This window comes from Pezoporus wallicus, unplaced genomic scaffold (assembly GCF_028554395.1).
Source record: "Pezoporus wallicus isolate ANWC-B61680 ecotype Strahan unplaced genomic scaffold, APGP_CSIRO_Pwel_v1 scaffold_7736, whole genome shotgun sequence".
Classification (NCBI taxonomy): Eukaryota; Metazoa; Chordata; class Aves; order Psittaciformes; family Psittacidae; genus Pezoporus; species Pezoporus wallicus.
Window position 1 is genome coordinate 2,265,335 of NW_026636574.1, and position 18,898 is coordinate 2,284,232.

Below are 18,898 nucleotides of genomic sequence, written 5' to 3' on the forward strand. Positions count from 1 at the left end.
GGGATGGGACCACGCTGTCGGAGCCACCAGCTGCATCCCACAGGCACCCAAGCAAGTGGTCCCCCCGCACAGGGCAGCCGCTTACCTTCAACCGGCGACGTCTTCAACCTCTTGCAGACGTTCTGCACGCTGCCATAGGAGTCATTGAGCCGGGCGACCGCCTCGGCGCTCCTCAGCTCCATGAGGTTCCTGAGCTCCACCATGGAGCAACCAAAGTCCCCCTCATGGTTGCCTTCAGCAACCGAGTTCCCGGGGTGGTGGTCGGCCACGTTGTTCGTCATCTTGCGGCTGGCGGCTCCTGCAGCACCTTCCTTCGAGGCTCTGGTGAGGGGATGCTCGGGACGGCCCCTTCCCTGGGGGCTGCCCGGGTGAAGAGGGTGCCTCTATCCAAGCCCAACTTCTCCGGATAAAGGTGTAAACAGGATGTGCATGTTACCGCGGAGGCGACCTTAGCAACGACCAGCGTGCATCTCCTGCAGAAGGAGGAGGGCTCCCTGGATACCACAGCAACTGGAGCTGCAAAAACAAGGATGGGAAACAAAAATATCAGCGTCGGAAGGCCTCCTCATAAACACACGGGATGCAGCGGTACCCAAGGATGGGCACCCACCAGGAGGAACGTGGTTTAGAGGCACCTTTACGCTCATCCAGCCCCGGGGGTCACCATAGAACCTGGCTGAGCAGGAGTTGGGCTGGGAGGGAGCAGGGATAGGCTCGGCATGGGCTGTGTGGGGTGTTTGAGTGCAGGGAAAACCATCGGCAGCGCGGGGGCCGGGCAGGAAGAGCTCCCAGGTGGTTCTTCACTCAAGCCCGGCCGCCCGGCACACAGAAACGCTCCCATTCACCGGGGGTTAAAAATACACCTCAGCAGTGGAAAACAGCTGCTTCCTGCATGGGCTGCTGGCCCGGGAGCACCGGATCACCGCAGTGCTGGCAGGTAGGAGAGAGCATCCCAAGAGACGGCAGCGACAGGATGGGGCTCGCAGCACCCAGACCTTCCATCAGTGGAATCATTCAGCAGGAAGCAGGGAAGCTGCTAAAACCTGCTGGGTTAATGGTGGGACTCAATGGCTTTGTGGGTCTTCTCCAACCTAAAGGGCTTTATGATGGGAATTTTAGGATGTGGAGCTGTTGGAGTGAGTCCAAAGGAGGCCACGGAGATGCTGTGAGGGCTGGAGCAGCTCTGCTCTGGAGCCAGGCTGAGAGAGCTGGGCTGGGGCAGCCTGGAGAAGAGAAGGCTCCTGAAGGGGAGACCTGAGAGCAGCTCCAGTGCCTGAAGGGGCTGCAGGAAAGCTGGAGAGGGGCTTGGGACAAGGGATGTAGGGACAGGCCAAGGGGAATGGCTTTAACCTGCCAGAGGGGAGACTGAGATGAGCTCTGAGGCAGAAGCTCTTCCCTGTGAGGGTGGTGAGGCGCTGGCACAGGGTGCCCAGAGAAGCTGTGGCTGCCCCATCCCTGGCAGTGCTCAAGGCCAGGTTGGACACAGGGGCTTGGAGCAACCTGCTCCAGTGGAAGGGGTCCACTGAAGGGGGAGCTGCTTTGGTCAGAGGGGGAAAGAAAAGGCTTTCTCTGATGCAAGCTCGGATGGCAGCAGCGATGCTCCCAGGCACCTCTGCAGCACTACAGAGGCAAAGAGCCTGCAAGGGAGGCTCTTTATGGAGAGAAAATGAAACCTTTCCTAGAGCGATATAAATGAATAACAAATGGGGAACGGTCACTGAGGCAGCATCAGAGGCAACATAGCAAGCAGAGATGGGAAGGAGGAGGGAAAACATCCATCGCTGCTTCCCAGGAGCACAGGGGATGCACCAGCCATCCCAGACAGGCACCAGACCATCAGGGGACCATCCCGACAGCACCCTGCAACAAATGCCCCCAATTCCAACCCTGATCACACCAGCTTTGCAACCCCTCCCTGCACACCCTGGTCCCTGGGAGCTCCAACCCCACCAGCAACACCCAGGGCGGCTCTTGGTGTTATCAGGAGGCAACAGGCACCAACGGAACCTCAGGGACATCACTGCAGGAGGGTCCTGTCTACTGACTGCAGGCAGCAGAGGGATGGGGAGCACAGGGACATCCTCCCCTCAATGCATTGCAGCTCCTGGGGCACCCAAACACGCACCCTCGGGCAGAGCATCACTGCTGCCCCATAAAGCAGAGCTCACCAGCATCCCCGACCCAGCATCCTCGACCATACCCAGCCCGGTCACCCCATGGCTCCTCACAGAGCTGAGCTCATCTATGTTTCAGAGGCACGAAGCTGCTGGCAGCAGGGGGCAGGAGGGCACAGGTTCAATTAAACAGACTCCTGCTGATTAAGAGTAAAAAGCTTCATTCCCCCCACCTCAACACACTCATTTTCCCCTCTCTTTCATAGCAACCAAGAACTTCTGATGAGAGCTTAGAGGCTAAGACAGTTAATTAACACTGTACAGCCTAGTCCATAATTACCCCTGGAGGAGCTCAGGGGCACCCATCATCACCAGCCCATGCCCAGCACCTCCAGCCCCAGGGGCTTGCTCTAATGACAGGAGGGACCCTGGTGGAGGAAAGCTCCTGTTGTCCGCTGCGAGCATCCTCCTCCAGCCCCGTTTGGGGTCAGAGCATCAACCTGCTCCTGCCCCACAGGACAGGCTGGAAGCATCCATCCCAGGCAATCAGGGCGCTGCACTCAGCCTTCCCTAACAGCCAACGCTCCAATGAGCTCCTAATGACTCCAGCAGCATCCAGCAACCTGTCCCCAACTCCAATAACTCATTCCCAGAGTCCCCCAGGCACTGGAGAGGCAGAAGGGTCCCCCCTGAGGGTCCCTTAGGAACCAGGGCAAGAAAGCAGAGCCCAGAGGGGAGCACCCAAGAGAAGCCTGACTGCCCTGTGTGGGAATGGCTGCATGGGACCCCCAAGCGATGCATTATCACCCCCCAAAGAGCATCCCTGAGCAGAACAAGGGTGGCTGCAGACCAGGAGCAGTTTGGAGGTGGCAGCGTGAAGGACACGGATGCTCCTGATCCATGGGCCTGGGGACAGGAGCAGGAAGGCTCCGGGAAGGAGCAGCCGATGTGGTGCTGCAGGCAAACCTGCCCGGAATAACAAACAGCCACATTAGACCTTGTCCTGGCTGGGAACGTGGCCACGGGCTGGCACCGGAGCAGCCCTCGGAGCGGGACACAAGGAGGAAGCAGGAAGGAGAGGAAAGCGGGATGCTCGGAGGGACAAGGGGTATCTAAGCCACGCCACGTGCGACACCTTCAGCCACGCCAGGCTGCGTGGTACAGCCCACGGCGGGTGGCACAGCCCATGGCACCAGCGCCCAGCACACACCAGGCTGTAGATGCTGCCTGAGCACCGGGGCCAGTAGGAAAGGGCATGAATCCTCCTGGCTCAGCACACTCAGACCCATGGTGAACACCATCCTGCCCACCCCAGCACAGCAAGCCCTGAGCAAGCTCTGCTGGGTTCTACACCCATGGAGGAGAGAGAAATCCACACCTCAGCTCCTCCTGCATCTCGCTCCAGCCTGGACATCTCCCGCTATCCAGGGCGGAAAGCACCGTGCTGAGGAAGAGCAACACCAGCCACCACATCCCCTGCCCGGAGCCACAAATCCCACCCGCTCGCCAGGCAGGATCAGGCCCATGGAGCAACCCTCAGGCCATGTGGAGGACAGTTTATCCCATTCCCCAAGCATGCGCCTGGCTGCAGCAGTACAAGAGGCCACCCCATTCACTATCCTTCACTCCCAGCCCCTCAGCAGCACCCACCAGGGCTCATCTCCTCTCCCACTTCAGGGATGGGGCATTGGAAATGCTGGGCTGCTGTAGGTTGCCATGGTAAACTCGATGTAAAGCTGTCAGGGATGCAGCTTATGTTGCCAAGCAAAGAGGGGAAAAAAAAACACCCAAAACCCCCAAATTCCCCATTCCTGGCCTGGGTTTAAGATTTTTCCCTTTGGAAATGGAAAGCTCCAGCTGAGAGGCTGTGCTTCCACCAGCGCTCGCTCGCATCCAAGGAGGAGGCGCAGGACCACGGATGCCAGAGCAGGTCGTGGTGTGGGGGCCTGCACCTTCCACACTGACACTGTGGAGCGGGGCCATGCCCCAAGCAGGGGAGGGTGGAAGAGGCAAAGCCAGGCTGGAACACCCCAAACAGAGCGCTCGGAGCATCCTGCACCAGCAGCACGAGGGAGCCGGGTCTGAGCCCCTTCTCCCTGCAACACAAGCATCCTCCTTCTGTGCTCCTTCCTGCAGGCCCTGGGTACCAAGACCAGAGACCAGACATGGCCCAGCCCTGGGCAGGCACCTGCATCACCCACAGGACCTTACCTCCTCCTCCCATTGCAGCATCCGCTTCCTCCACCCCAGCAGTAGCCTGGGGCTGCCCCAGGGGCATTTCTCTTCCCAGTGGGGCCACCCCAGCACCCACCAGTGGGACACCCCCCCCCCCCCCCCCCCAGTGACACCAACTACAGGATGCTCCATGGGTGTGGGAGAACCTTGGGATGGGGGAGACACCGGTGACAGCAGCACCCTAGGATCCCAGACTGGTTTGGGCTGGAAGGGACCTCAAAGCTCCTCCAGCTCCAACCCCTGCCACGGGCAGGGACCCCTTCCACTGGAGCAGCTTGCTCCAAGCCCCTGTGTCCAACCTGGCCTTGAGCACTGCCAGGGATGGGGCAGCCACAGCTTCTCTGGGCATCTCCCTTCCGTTCTGAGCAATCCTTGCAGCAAAGGGGAAGAATCTCTCAGCCTTCACCTTACAAGAATTGGGGGGGGGACACACGACTAAACACTCCCTGGAGGTGATAAAGGAGCTGGAAACAGCCAGGTGGTGGGCCAGGGGTAACCAAGTCACAGAGCACAGCACAGGGCTGATGCTGCACCCGCAAACACCAACCCCAGTGCAAACGTGCTGCAGGGCCAGGAGCAGCTGGAGGCTGCTCCCACTCTAACCCCCTGGGAAAGGCAGCATCACCGCCTCCTGCATCCACATGGGGGATGAACCCACCATCCCCTCAGGCACAACTTGAAGTCCCAATCCCCAGCTGGGTCCTACGCACCCTCAGTGAGTGGGGACACACGGAACCCACCCGGTTCCTGCAGGCAATGGGTGATGCCATCACACACAGCTGGCCCCGATGGCACCGTCAGCACAGCCCACAGAGCTGGAGCAGTCCTCCTACACCTTGTGCCGAGGAACACGCTTCCTGCAGATGGGAGCGAACCCCAGGGTCCTGTGGCACAAAGAGACACGGGCAAGGGGATGAATCAGCCCTCGTGTCCCCAGCAACCCATCACCTCACCGGGATGGGCTTGGTTGTCGCCAAGCGTGAGCACCAGCACTAGGGTGACAGGGTAAGAGAGCTGGGGGGGTTCAGCCTGGAGAAGAGAAGGCTCTGGGGAGACCTTAGAGCAGAACCTGCTCTAATGGAAGGTGCCCCTGCCCATGGCAGGGATTGGAACTGGAGGAGCTTTAAGGTCCCTTCGACCCAAACCATTCCATGATTCTAGGGATGAGGAAGAAACCAGAGCATCACCCTGCCCAAGCAGCGCTACGCCATCCTCCTCCTCTGTTAGCAGGGTCTGGGGACCAAAAGGCAGCTCTGAGCCACGCACTGGGGACCAAGGCTTTGTGGAAAGCACCAGTGAAAGGCAAGCAAAGGCCACCTTCTCCGAGAGAGCATCTCTCCTTGCAGGCCACTCCGCCGGGAACACGAGCAGCTGCCATCAGCCCACTAATTACAGCTCCATTTCCCCTGGTGTTTAACGAAGGTAGGAAAACAGTTGGGGAAGCAATTAGCTGTTGCGAGAGGCAGGGAAGGGGCTGGAGGCAGGAGAACACAGGGCAAGCTGCGGGGGCATGGAGCACGCAGCGATCCGTGACGTGGTCCCCCAAAACCCGCTGCATCCCCGTGCATCTTTTAGCATCCACATGGAAAAGGCACCAGCTGCCAGAGCCTTGGTGGGTGCTGGGGGCTCAGGAATCTGCCCTCAGCCCCGGGGCTTCCCTGAGCCAGAGGGTGCAGCAGCCGAGGAATTCCAGGGAGGTGGAAAAAGAAAGGGAACGGAGGGAGTCTCCAGGCGAGCTGTCAAGGGGAATGTTTCCATCTAAGGCCTTGGTATTTCTCTCGCGGGCGCCTGCACTAAATCAGCCCCGCTCCTCTCATTATCCTTTTGTGCTTTACAAGGTAGCACAGGCAGTGGAGGAATGCAGCAGCACACGGAGAGCAAACCCCAACCAGCACATACCTGCTGCCCTCCATCCCTTGGGCAGGCAAAGCATCCCCAGTGCGCAGCACCAGGGGCTGCGATGGACCCTGGCACCAGGCTTCATTCATCCCTTCTCCCTCTCACAGCATCAAGAAACAGGTTCCTCACACCCCAGCCGGGAGCACCGGGGGGGTACCAGGCAATGAGGCATCACATTGGGCAACTCTTTCACTCTTTCCTTGCCCTTCAATGTGTTTTGCAATGCCCCACTGCGGAGGTGTGCAGGGCAAGGAGCTCCCACCGGCTTCCCCCATGGAACACATCAGCCCCACCGTAGACACAGCCCTGTGCTTGTTCTTGTGCTGGGTTTACAGCCTAGAGCAAGACCAAAGGAACAGAGGGAACAGGTTGGGATTTAGGCGACTTCAAGACTGCAGAGCGTGGACTTGATGATAGGATAGATAGGGATGATGATAGATAAGGCAGCAAACCAGGCCTGGGACTCCGCCTCCCAAACTCCTCTTGCAGCACCACTGACCTAATGGATGTTGAGCAACCGTCACATCCCAGCCCCACGCTCTGACCAGCCGGGATCCTCCCAGTTCATGGCACACCCGGATGCTCGCTGGTCTCAGCACCCTGCTGCAGGAGGGAGATGACGCCGATGATCCCATGGGATGGGCAGTTGGGATCCCACCCCTCTGCAGATGCTCCATCCCCACGCAGCTTCTCCTGGGGCTCCCACCATCGGATGGGGCAGCCCAGCACTGGATGCAGATGCTCTCCAATGGGCCTCATCTCCCCACACATCCCTGCTCCTTACACACATGGGGCAGCACCACACTGAGCACAGCAACAGCGCTCTGCCAGCCCTGGCAATCCCAACTCCATCCTGTTCCGCTTGAAACCCGGTGAAAACCAGCAGGCAAGAACCGACCCAGAGAGCACCAGGAGCCTCCCCAGCAAACAGCACCCAGGCAGGACGCATGGGTACAGGGGTATTTATAGCAGTATTACACAGGGACAGGGGATTCCTACCCTGAAGATCCCCGGGGGCTTAAAATAGACCCAGTCACTTCCTCCCAGCAGCAGCTTAGAGAAGCATCAGCTTCTGGAAACCAGAGGAGAGGCTGAGCCCTTGGGTCTCCAGGCACCCCAAGACACCTGGGGGAGCACAGCACCAACCTCAATGGCAGCACTGCAATGAGCTGCTCCTGCCTAGGGTGGTAGAGAGGAAAAACCCCAATGCAGAACCCAAACCAGCAGCAATAATGATGAAATATCCTCTTGTTCCAACAGGGAAACTGAGGCAGAGGGAGCAGAGCTTGTTTGACACCACACGGACCATCAGTGCCTTAGCACAGCGGTGAGCAGGGGTCCCCCAAAGCTGGGATGCTCTACAGGGGAACCCCATCGAGTTCAACCACCCCAAAGCAGGCAGCACAGGGTTGACCCAATGCTCAGATCCCAACCATGAGGACACGGCAACGGGCTGGGGACGGCAGCATCCCTCCAGCCACCCTCACCACACAAGGAAGGGGGACGGGATGGGTGCCCCCGGATCCAGCACCCACAGCTCCCAACCGACCCAGCTCCAAGGGCTCCCGCGCAGTCCTGCTCTGGATCACATCCCGGATGGATGGTGTGCTGGGCACTGGATAACGTCCCCCGTGATCCCGGCTAGGAGGTATCCGTGGCGCTGGCCCACAAATCCATGCTTTCCCATTCAGAAGTCCAATCAGAGAGGGGAATTCCAGGTGAAGGGGGTGAGCCAGTGACCAAGGGGGGGGGTTATGGGCACCCTCCCTGCTCCAAAGGGTTAAGGAATAGAGCCTGGAAAAGCGTGTCTGCGATAGGAAAAACACACGAGCTCCCAGGGAGAGCGCGCCGGCTGCTCCCGTTTCCCTTCCCGACATGCCCCGCTCCTGGGAAAGTGTAGGCTGTTTTCCATATATAACTGCAAACTGTTCCATGCAGTAAGAAGTCTAATTAAAGGGAGGGAGGGAGAGCGGGAGAGACGCAGAAGGACCGAAAGGCAATATTTATCCGAGGGAAGAAAGCCTGCATCCCGGGCACCAAATTAAACCCTTGCAGAGCAAAAGCCCCGTGGTATCATCGGGAGAGCAAATCTGGGCAGAGCACAAGAGGGAAATCACAGCCTGGAAAACTCCGTACCAATAAATGCGAGGGAAGAGCCAGATGGGCCAGGAGAGCACGGGGAGGGGCAGGGGAAGGAGCTCATCCCAGGCAGTTGCTGGGATAAGGCAGCGGTGCAGGAGGGCACGTGCACCCATCCCACATCACCACACGAGTCCTGCGGCTGGAGAACTGGTTACTGATGTCAAGAGCAGGGACCTGCTTGAGGAATGGGTACCAAAGTGAAGCTGCATCCACAGGGTGTGAAATGCCAAGGAGGAGAACGGGAGCCAGCAGGTGAAGGGACACCCATCCCACTCAGACACTCCAGCCCTGGCTCTGGGCTGCATCCCACCACATGGATGCTTTGGGGGTACCCAGGACGGGATGTGCCCGGGTGGATGGGGAACACACGCACCGGATCCGCTTGTCAAAGCCTCTTTGTTAGAGCTGCGCTTCCCAGAAGTGCCAGCCACAGCCCCAAGGTAATCCAGAGCCAGCCAACACGTTCCAGCCCTCTGCCTACACAAGGTGTCACTGCATTTTAACACCGCTCCCCTGTTTAATTAAGTGCCAATACATTTAAAGGTCGCCCGATGGAAGCTGAGCCCTTGCCAAGAGGTGTTTGCTGCAGCGCTCCGTGCCGACAGCACCAGCATCCCCATGGATGCTGCACGTCCGCTCCCAACGACTGGGGACGATGCCCACTGCACCCCAAAACAGGACCCAATCCAACACTACGGATGCAGCCATGGAGCCCTGATGTGCTGGGCACCGCCATTCCCAGCCCTGTCCCACCTCCATGCAGGCACACGCCCTTGCGCCGCAGGCGCCCAGCACCATCCTGACCTGCCACCCTGCTTATGCAGCGTCTCCAACCCCACGCACTCCCTCCCGGCTTCAGGCAACGCCCCAGAGGCTCCCAACTGTGCCAGGAACCCCAGGAAACTGGGAGATCCCTTTCCTCAAGTGCCAGCGCTGGCGAGGTTCCCACCTCCCGCATCCCTCCGAGTGGGACAGTGCCTTGTACCCCCTCCAGCGCATCCTTTGTGCCCACAGATCCCACCTCACCCTGCAGGGAGAGGGCAGCCTGGAGGTTGTGTCCCCCTAAAACATCCCTCCTGGGGTTGAACCTGCGATGATTCCCAAGCTTGGATTGAGCTCTGCTTCAATCAGACTCCCTTGCTTAAGAGCTGGGACAAGATACAAGGACAAGGACACCCCAATTGCACGGTGGGGCTCAGAGCCCAGCAATGCCCCCGCTAGCACAGGAGCCAGGCCCGCAGGTTCCAAGCAACAGGAACAAAGCAGCCCTACATGGCACAACCCAGGGTCACCCGAGGTGAGAGCCGGCCACCGGCCGCTCCGCACTGCGCTGGATACGGAGCTGTGGGCAGCTTTCCCCGGCACTTGGAGGGGTGGGTATCCAAGCCCCAGCGCTAATCTGGGGATAAATGGCAGCTTTAGCAGCGATAGGGCAGAGATTACCGCTGCGATCCGGGGGTTAGGGGCGCTGCGCTGGCAGCCGGCAGCGCACGGAGGGATGGAGCAGGGCGATCGGCAGGGAACACAGCGAGCGGCTCACACCACAGCCAGCACACGGCTGGTGCCAGGGTACAGGAGGCAGCCGCGCCGCCTGCAGCGAGCCTGCATCCCCTTGTGGCATCCATCATCATCCTCTGACCCCAGGCAGGGTCAGAGCGAGTGCTTTCAGCCTCTGCATTACAAGAGCAATGGAACGCAGCGACCAAGTGTCACTGCCGAGGAAGCCTGCTCGGATCAGGGTCCCCCAGCACCATCCGGGGTCCCCCAGCACCACCTACACCACACCCTGGGGAGGCCCCTCCGTTCCCCACTCTTCTGGGTCCCTTCTCAGCAACGCTCTGCCCAAAGCCATCACCTCAATGAGCTGGAGCCAGCCTGTGCAGGCAGCTGCGTGTGTGGGGGGGGGAGCGGGAGGAGGAAGGGAGGATCCCTCATTGTCCTTTCCAAAGGGAAAAGGGACAGTCCCGTGAATAGCAGTGCCCGGCAGGGCAGGAAACACCTCCAGCCTCCTCGCTGCAGGCTGCATCTGCCCATGGAGAGCAGAGGACACCTGCACACAGCACAGGTGTCCCGAACCGAACCCCCCCGGTGCTGCAGCAGCACAAACTGCAGCATCCTGCAAGGATTTGATGCATTTCACGTTCAACTGCAGGAGCGAGAGGATCCCCCGGCTGCTGCCCTGCAGAGAAACACCCAGATGCTAAGGGGAAGGGAAGGAGGAAGGGCCATTCCCAGGTAAAGGAGGGGTGGGATGCCCAAGCTGCTGCCCAGCCAGGTGAGACCAGGTGCACGAAAGATGAGCACAGCCACAGACAGGAGGCGCAGACAGGGAGAGATGGAAAGAGTGGGAAAAACAATGCCAAGAAGGGAAGCAATGAATGGGAAGAGATGAAAGGCAGTGGGGTCAGGAGTTAGCACAACAGGCTTGAAGGGCGGATATGGAGCCGGAGCACGCTGCAGAAGGATTCTGGCTCACCCATGGCTGCACTGAGGGGAGCCAGCCCTCGAGCATCCACTGGGTACCCAGAGAGCCACCCCCAAAACAGGCACCTACAGAGCAACATCAGCTCCCTGACCCATGGCTCCCGCAGGCAAAGCAGCCACCTCCTGCCATCCCATCGGCTGCATTTGGCACCCAGCACATGCCAAAGGATTCAAACTGCCCCTGGGAAGAGCAGCCCATGGATTTAATACTCCATGGAGCAGCCATGCGGGAGGCACCCAGGGATGCTGAAGCAGGTAGCGGGTTGAGGGTATGCAGCTGGTTTTGCCCCCATGGGGAGATGAACGGGTCTTGGCTGCTTGCTTCCTCCTTCCCCCCTGAGGAAAAGGCTTGGGAAACACCCCCAGGTACTCCCTGAAGCTCTCCAAGAGGAATCACCGCCTGGACACACTGAGCTGTTCTGGTCCTTCCCTTCGTGTGTTTCGGACAGTCCCTTTGGGGTCAGGCTCCGGAGCAATTTGTCACTTGGGAAATAACACCACTTGAGGCCTCCTCCCTCAAATAAACCTCAAAAGACATCATTGAGACAAGCTTCATTTGGACAACTAAAAATAGGCAGCACCAGTCACACCGGAAAATGCAGGCTGGGCAGCTTCACACTGCCACAGCTCTATGGGACACTGCCTATAGGAAGGGTCCCCCCAGCTCCAGATGTGTCACTGGGTGATGAGAGCAGCCCTGGCCCTACAATGAACGAGTGATCACCGAAAGACCCTTCACGGCTGCTCGGGTGAAAGCTGTGGGTCCCTGCGCTTTCCCAAGCAGGATGCGGTGACTCAGAGCCACGTCTGCACCAGGACACCCCGGAATGATCCAGCCACGCTCCCAGCTTCTCCGCAGCCAAGCCAAGCTTCTGGTCCCAGCTCCCTGCAGCTGATTCACCCCGCGCTTCCTTTCCTTCCCCCAGCATCCCCAGGCACTCGCAGCCCGGCCTCGCTGCCAGCTCTGCCTGCACACGGGATAAGCCCCCGGCACTGAGTAATGCGGAGAGGTGGGATGGTGCTGGAGCTCCCCCCTCCCCTGCACGCCAGCAGCGGCGCTGGCACAAGGGATGCGACCCTCACAAGGCACAATTCAAGCGTGGCTACAGCCCCACAGCAAATCCCACCGGCAACTCGGGCTCTTCCACTGTCAGCCTGGTGGTGCCGGCTGCCGGCACCAGCCACAGACCCAGCCTGCCCTTGATCCATAGAATGGGTTGGGTTGGAAGGGACCTTAAAGCTCATCCAGTTCCAACCCCTTGCCTTGGGCAGGGACACCTTCCACTAGAGCAGCTTGCTCCAAGCCCCTGTGTCCAACCTGGCCTTGAACACTGCCAGGGATGGGGCAGCCACAGCTTCTCTGGGCACCCTGTGCCAGTGCCTCAGCACCCTCACAGGGAAGAGCTTCTGCCTAAGAGCTCAGCTCAGCCTCCCCTCGGGCAGGTTAAAGCCATTCCCCTTGGCCTGTCCCTCAAGCCCCTCTCCAGCTTTCCTGCAGCCCCTTTAGGCACTGGAGCTGCTCTAAGCTCTCCTCTGATGCCTCTCTGCAAACCCCTTCCTCCCTCCAACCAACCTCTCCCTTCCCCATAGGCAGCACTAATATTTAACCAGGGTCCCACTGGAGCACAAGCTCCCTCCCAGGCTGGGTCACCCCAGGGCTGCCTCCATCCCAGAGGCCGCACCGGATCCCTGCTCTCAGCTCCGCCACGTGCCCACGGGGCTGCCCCTCCAGAGCAGGCTGGGAATGCCGGGGGGGAGCGGGCTGGGAATGCCGGGGAAGCTCGGCACCACGCGCTGCCGGCTGGCAGCTGCAGCGGGATGTCACGGCAGGGCTCGCATGCAGCCGGCGCCGCGGCTGCTCTGCCCAGGTGCCACGCTCATGGGAGCATCACAGAGCGAACCAGGCACCCGAGTGCCACAGATGGAGCCCTCCTCTCCCATAAGGCAGCGATGAGCTTGGGGGGGGGGGGGGGTTAACCCTGCAGAAAGGGGGTGAGGTGGGAAGATGCTAGAGGACCGAGCCATCTTCTCCCTCATCCTCATGCCCCTCAGCTGCCTGCAGCAGCAACAGCCTCCGAGCTGCAAGTGACAAAGCAGCTTTCCCACCAGCCCTTCGCACAGCATCGCGCAGCCAAGTGCTCCAGCAACCCCGGGGTTGCTTTCAAATAGCTGGTGAGAAGGTGAGAAGAGATGAAGAAGAGCTGGAGCACCGCGATGCCGTGCCACCGAACCCCGGGGAGGGTTGAAGCACAGAGAGATGGAGCGCCAGCATCTCCATGAGTGAGACAAGCCGAGGGCACCCCATGGGGCTGGTCAGGGCTATCAGCACCCTGTGGGCCAGCGAGGGCTGGGGAAGGAACAGTAAAGCTCTATCTGCTGCAGCAGGGTCCTGAATTAGCATCCTGAGAGACCATGCTGAAAAGCAGCCACCTTCTGTCCGAAACACGAGCCCGGACCTGAAAATCCCATCACTGGATCCGATGCTCAAAGAGCAAAGGGCACGGCCAGCCCCAGGCAGGCCCTGACACCACGGGGCAGGGCTGGTCCCCTGCACACACACACACACACACACACCACCCCCCCCCGCCCAGGGCAGAGGCAGCTCCATGAGGGCCAAAAGCTTATTTTTAGCCTGGGGAAGGCAGGATCCCGGGAGCCGCGATCCCGGCTCTTGCCCTTGGCTCAGGGCGCGCTGCTCCTGCCACTGCTGCAGCGAGCACCTCGGGCCTCAGCGCCTGTCCCCCCGGCTCCGCAGCGCTGGAGTCAGCCCCCGGCTGGCATCGCCAACCGGCCCGATCCCTGCTCTGCCCCAGGAGGAGGATGCCGGGATCAGCCCCGGAGCCTGAAGGATCCGGATTATTTACAGCTCCGGAGCGGACCGCGGCGAGCTGGGCAGCGCTGACCTTTCCGTGCCGGAGACAAAGAGGAGATGCCAAGAGCCTTGGAGGAGTCACCGGATCCGTGTCGGGGGGCTCTCCCGTGCCAGCCGCGACGGAGCAGGAGGCCGGAGCCACGCAGGGGGCTCTGGAGCTGGCGGGGGCCACGGGAAGCTCAAGCGCGCTGGGATCCCAGCCTGGGAAAAGGAGGGATCGGATTCCTCCCTCCCCGTCCCCACCGGACAAACTCTTCCGGGTAGGGACTCCTACGCGCCGCGCTCTGCCCAGGCACAGCAGCAGCAGGAAAACACGGGAATACGGCATAAAACAGGCGGAAAAGGGGCGATGGAGCCCGGCCCCTGCAGCCGCAGCAGCGCCCGGCTCCTCTGGCTGCCGGCGCCGCGGCTCAGCCCAGCTGCCGACTCATCCCTGCCATGGAAGCGGAGAAGGAAAAGTTTCCCCGTCAGCAGAAAACAGGGACAAGTGGCCAAGGCTTGGCTCCCGCCGCCCTGCTGAGGAGTCTCCGGGCCGGGGGGTGCACGCAGTGGGGAGCAGCGCGTCCCCATAGGCTCCCCATGGACCCTCGCCAACGCAGAGAGCCAGCCCTTGGCACTGCCCAGCGGGGTGATCCTCCCCATGCCCGTTCCCTTGCTCCGAAGCGAGTTAGTGACAGGATTTAGGGAGAGGACCACAAGCAGGGCCAGTGTCAGCGATGTGCAGTGTCCCCTCGGTCCATACAGTGTTTAGGACGATGCCACGATGTAGAAGCACCAACATCCCAGAAGCACCCAGCATCCAGGTTGGATGGGGCTTGGAGCAACCTGCTCTAGTGGAAGGTGTCCCTACCCGTGGCAGGGGGGGTGGAACTGGATGAGCTTTAAGATCCCTTCATCCCAAACCATTCCATGATGCTACAATCCCACCTCACCACGGTCCCCACATCCCTCACCCTCCTGCCCAGGCAGTGCAGGCAGAGGAATGCTCCCAGCCAGGACTCCTGCATCCCCTGGAGCACGTCGCTGTGCATCAGCTTCCCACCTTTAAACCCAAGACCCCTCCCAGAAGCTCACAAATCCAGGAGGACACGGAACTCATGGGTTACTCACAGAGAGCTCTCCCTGGATCTAAGTTGCTTAATTACTGCTTTAAAAGAGTCACCAGCGCTCCGCACCTCTCAGGCATTTGCTTTCTTCCTTTCTCTACCCAGGGCGAGCTTCCCTGCGATTCTTCCCCCCACCCCCTTTCCTCTTTCTAATGAACAAATAGAGGCACAGGTTTTATAAGTCCATGGAAACTCTATTATCCCCCTGCATTAAAGCCAAAAGCAAGTAATTAAAACATCAAAGTCAGATGTTTCATTAGCTCCGCCTCGCAAAGCACTGGCAGGAGGTGGCAGGAACGTGGCTCCTGTGGCCAACTGCATCCAGGGACCCCAAGTCCGGACCCGCAGTCCCAGTGTCACTGGGAAACGCAGTGGGAAGCTCTGGGCTGTCACCTGCCTGTCCCTCTCCTCCATCCCATCACTGCTCAGTGCTGGAGGCCTCTGCATGCCCTGGTTTTGAGAGGAGGAAGGCACCAACCACCCTCTCCCTATCCCCCAGGAGCATCTCCACCACCAGCAACGCAGGACATGTCCTTGTTCCCCCACCCCAGGCACAGCATGAAGGCAAGAGTGATGGGTTCATATTCCCAGCTCACTTGCAGATCTATTTCCTCCTCTGCACATCAGATCTCCACATGTACAGAATCATGATGGAGAGGACATCTCTGCCTCCATCCATCCTCATCAAGTAAGCTCCAGGCAGCCCACACACATCACACAGCATCCCTCACCCTGCCTGGATCCGCTCCCAGCTGCCCCCAGCACAACACAGGAGCTGGGGAACACCAAGGAGGTGGTACCCATTTATGCTGCAGCAGCCATCTCCCCCATCCAAGGACCTGCATCCCATTGCCACGGTCACTCTGAGCTGCTCCCCTAGCCTGGTCCATGCCACAGAGCAGCAGCAAAGAGGCATCGGCAGCAAGTCCCCACTGCAGAGCTGCTGCTCAGCACCAAGCTCCTTCCAGTGCTGCTGCAACAGGCACACGCGACCACTGCGGGCAAGCCCTGCTCGTGGCCTAACAGCGAGGGGAAAACAACAGGAAAAGGCGGAAAACAATCCCAAAGAGCCCAATAGAGGAGCAGGAAGCAGGCAGGGAAACCGCAGCCCCTGCAAGGTGCAGGCAGGGAAGGAAGGAGCAGGCTCATCTCCCTGCACAGGCAGCAGGGGAAGGCCTTGGGGAAGACGAGGGAACTCCAGGCACAGCTCCACCCCGGTGTGCTGCAGAACAGTGGAGAGGAGAACGGGGCCCTCCCTGCCCAAGGACCGGGGTGGCTCCAGCACTGCACATCCCAAGCTCCTTGCACACAAGGCTCCGTGATGCTCCAGCCACACCGGCAGCAAGAGATCCCGACCGAGCACAGAGCGCGCAGCGAGAGCCGGATCCACAGCAGGGAATTCCCTCCGTCACCGGCTCAACCGACAACACCCAACGACACCCTTCACCCCCTCAAGCCTGTACCTGCAGCGCTCGCCCCACCTCGCCTGCAGCAACAGAGCCCAGGCTCTGCAGAGGACCCTGCACATCACCCGCGGCGCTGCCACTAGCGAGGGTGCGACAAGGATGGAGCCCGCACCCCGAGGGGCCGGGCTCCGAGGTACAGGGCAAGGACAAGGAACGGGGAAGCTCTGCCTCAACGCCCTGGGTGCTTCCCAGCTCCATTTGCAGCTCAGCACCAACACCCCGGGCATCCCTTGGGCCGCGCCGGTGCGGCACCCGCCTTGGCACGGGGCACAGGATCCACATCTCCGAGGGAGCCGCTCCCAACGGGCTTTAGGGAATTAAAGGGGTCGGGAGGCCTCCAAGACCACCACCAAGGCTCTCTCCACCCAGCCCCTTCCCTACTTGGGGGCACCTCCAGCCCCCTTGATCCCAAGGGTGGGATTTCCTTGGAGGTTGACCCAGGCGGACACACACATGGAGCAGGGAAGGGAAGCCCGTGCTGCTGCGAGGTGGGGCTGGCGGGGACGTCAGCTCCTCTTGCTCATGATTAAATAATGTGGGTGCGTTTGAGCGCTCAAGGAAGCGAAAGATTGAGGGCACAAACCCGCCTGCCCCATTAGCGGTTGGGGGGGCACCCCCCTCTGCACCCCACCTCGGGCACAAACAGGCTGCGCTGGTTTGAGCTCTGCAATCCAAGCCCCCACCCAAGCCCAGGTCTCCAGAGATAAGAGCACAATAACCTATTGTCCCTCCTCCATTCCTTCCCCCTCGCCACATCTCCACTCCCCTCCGGCCAGGCAGGGAAGGGAACACCCAAACCATCACCCCCTTCACCGCCCCAGGGTGCTCCTTGGACCCGAAGCGATGCTCGGAGGCTTGGGATGCAGGGAAAGGGTAAAAGGAGTGCGGAGGAGGCTCCTGCCTGCCGGCCATGTGGGCAGGGTTCGCCTTTAGCTCTTGATTTCCCTTTTCCTCCCCTTTTTCCCCCTCCCCTTTACTCCTCGTGGTCCCTATCAACCGGCTGGGTGCAAGCAAAGCGTGTGTGTGGGGGAAACCACAGGCAAACACCACGCAGCCCCCCCCCCCCCAACCTCCTTCGTGCCCCATGGATGAGGAAAGACCCCCCCACACCCCCTTCTGTTGCCGCAACCCCCCCCCCACACACACACCGCCTTTCCCTATGGGAATTATGGGGCCATCAACCCCACAGCACCGCATCCCCCCCACTCAATTCCATCCAGTACCACGCTGCCCCCCCGCCATCAAAGGGCAGGCAACAAGTTGAATGGAGCTTACACCACCCTATATGTTAAAAGAGGGGGGGGTCCGAAGGCGCGATTCCCACTGGGAAGGAACGGGATGGGGGGAAAGCAACGTGCCCATCGCCCCACCCGCGGCGGGGGCCCCCCGCCGCGGGTGGGGCGATGGGCACGTTACTTCCCCCCCCCCCCCTTAAAACACCCTAAAACCACCCGAAATCACCCCAAAAACCACTCACCTCGATCCCTGCAGCGCCCGATTGGCAACGGAGCCCCCTCGGCTGGCCATGGGAAGGAGGGGAAGGGAAAAGGGGGGGGATATAAAGGGAACGGACCCGGAGCTAGCGGGAGAAAATGCTTGTCATGGCAACCCGTGCCGAGCCGAGCCGAGAAGGGCTCGCCCCAACCCGCCGGAGGAGGGGCTCTCTTAAGGTGGCGGCCCGCCCCGTCGGGCCGCTTTAAGGGGGGACGGAAGGGGATGGTGTAATCCTATGGGAGAGTGGGGATACCCCCCACAGCAATGTAGGGACCCCCGAGCAATGGGGGACCCCCCACCCCAGGCAGTACAGTGACCCCAATGGGCACCCCCAGGCAGCGTGCGGGTCGTCTCCCTCCCCACTGGGCAAGCATCATTAATGCACCCCCAAGCAGTACAGGGGTACCCCAAGAAGTGAGGGTATCCTCATGCACACAGCACTCCCCGCTCCGGGCAAGGAGTGGGGGGAAAGATCCCTATAGCACCGTGAGCAAAACTGGGGCTCTCATGGGTGCTGTGGGTTTGGGGCTCCCCATAGGCACTGTGAGTTTCGGGTTCCTCATATGGGCACTGGGGTTTGGGGCTCCCCATAGGCACTGTGAGTTCGGGGTTCCTCATATGGGCACTGGGGTTTGGGGCTCCCCATAGGCACTGTGAGTTCAGGGTTCCTCATATGGGCACTGGGGTTTGGGGCTCCCTATGGGCACTGTGGGTTCGGGGTTCCTCATATGGGCACTGGGGTTTGGGGCTCCCCATAGGTACTGTGGGTTCGGGGTTCCTCATATGGGCACTGGGGTTTGGGGCTCCCCATAGGCACTGTGAGTTCAGGGTTCCTCATATGGGCACTGGGGTTTGGGGTTCCCCTTGGGCACTGGGGTTTGGGGTTCCCCATAGGTACTGTGGGTTCAGGGTTCCTCATATGGGTACTGGGGTTTGGGGTTCCCCATAGGCACTGTGAGTTCGGGGTTCCTCATATGGGTACTGGGGTTTGGGGCTCCCCATGGGCACTGCGGTGTGCCCATTGCGATGCGCTGAGCCCCGCAAACCGTGCGGCACAGCCCTAGGACGCCCCTTTGGGTGACAACG

At 60.5% G+C, this 18,898-nt stretch overlaps 1 protein-coding gene across 6 annotated transcripts in view; it reads right to left on the bottom strand.

Moving 5' to 3' along the window:
• ATP2B4 (ATPase plasma membrane Ca2+ transporting 4) overlaps window positions 1-17,934 on the bottom strand; it is a 44,193-nt gene extending 26,259 nt beyond the window's left edge. For 5 of the 6 annotated variants that reach the window (XM_057400790.1, XM_057400788.1, XM_057400793.1 and 2 more), the window contains exons 1-2: window positions 17,796-17,934; window positions 86-516 (exon numbers count right to left, since the gene is read on the bottom strand). In XM_057400790.1, coding sequence (XP_057256773.1) covers window positions 86-281 — 196 coding nt within the window. In that variant the 5' untranslated portion in view covers window positions 282-516; window positions 17,796-17,934. Of the gene's footprint in view, window positions 1-85; window positions 517-13,777; window positions 13,960-17,795 lie in introns of those variants that run through there. The other variant, XM_057400789.1, reaches the window with a different exon arrangement.
• Between the last annotated feature and the right edge of the window lie 964 nt (window positions 17,935-18,898).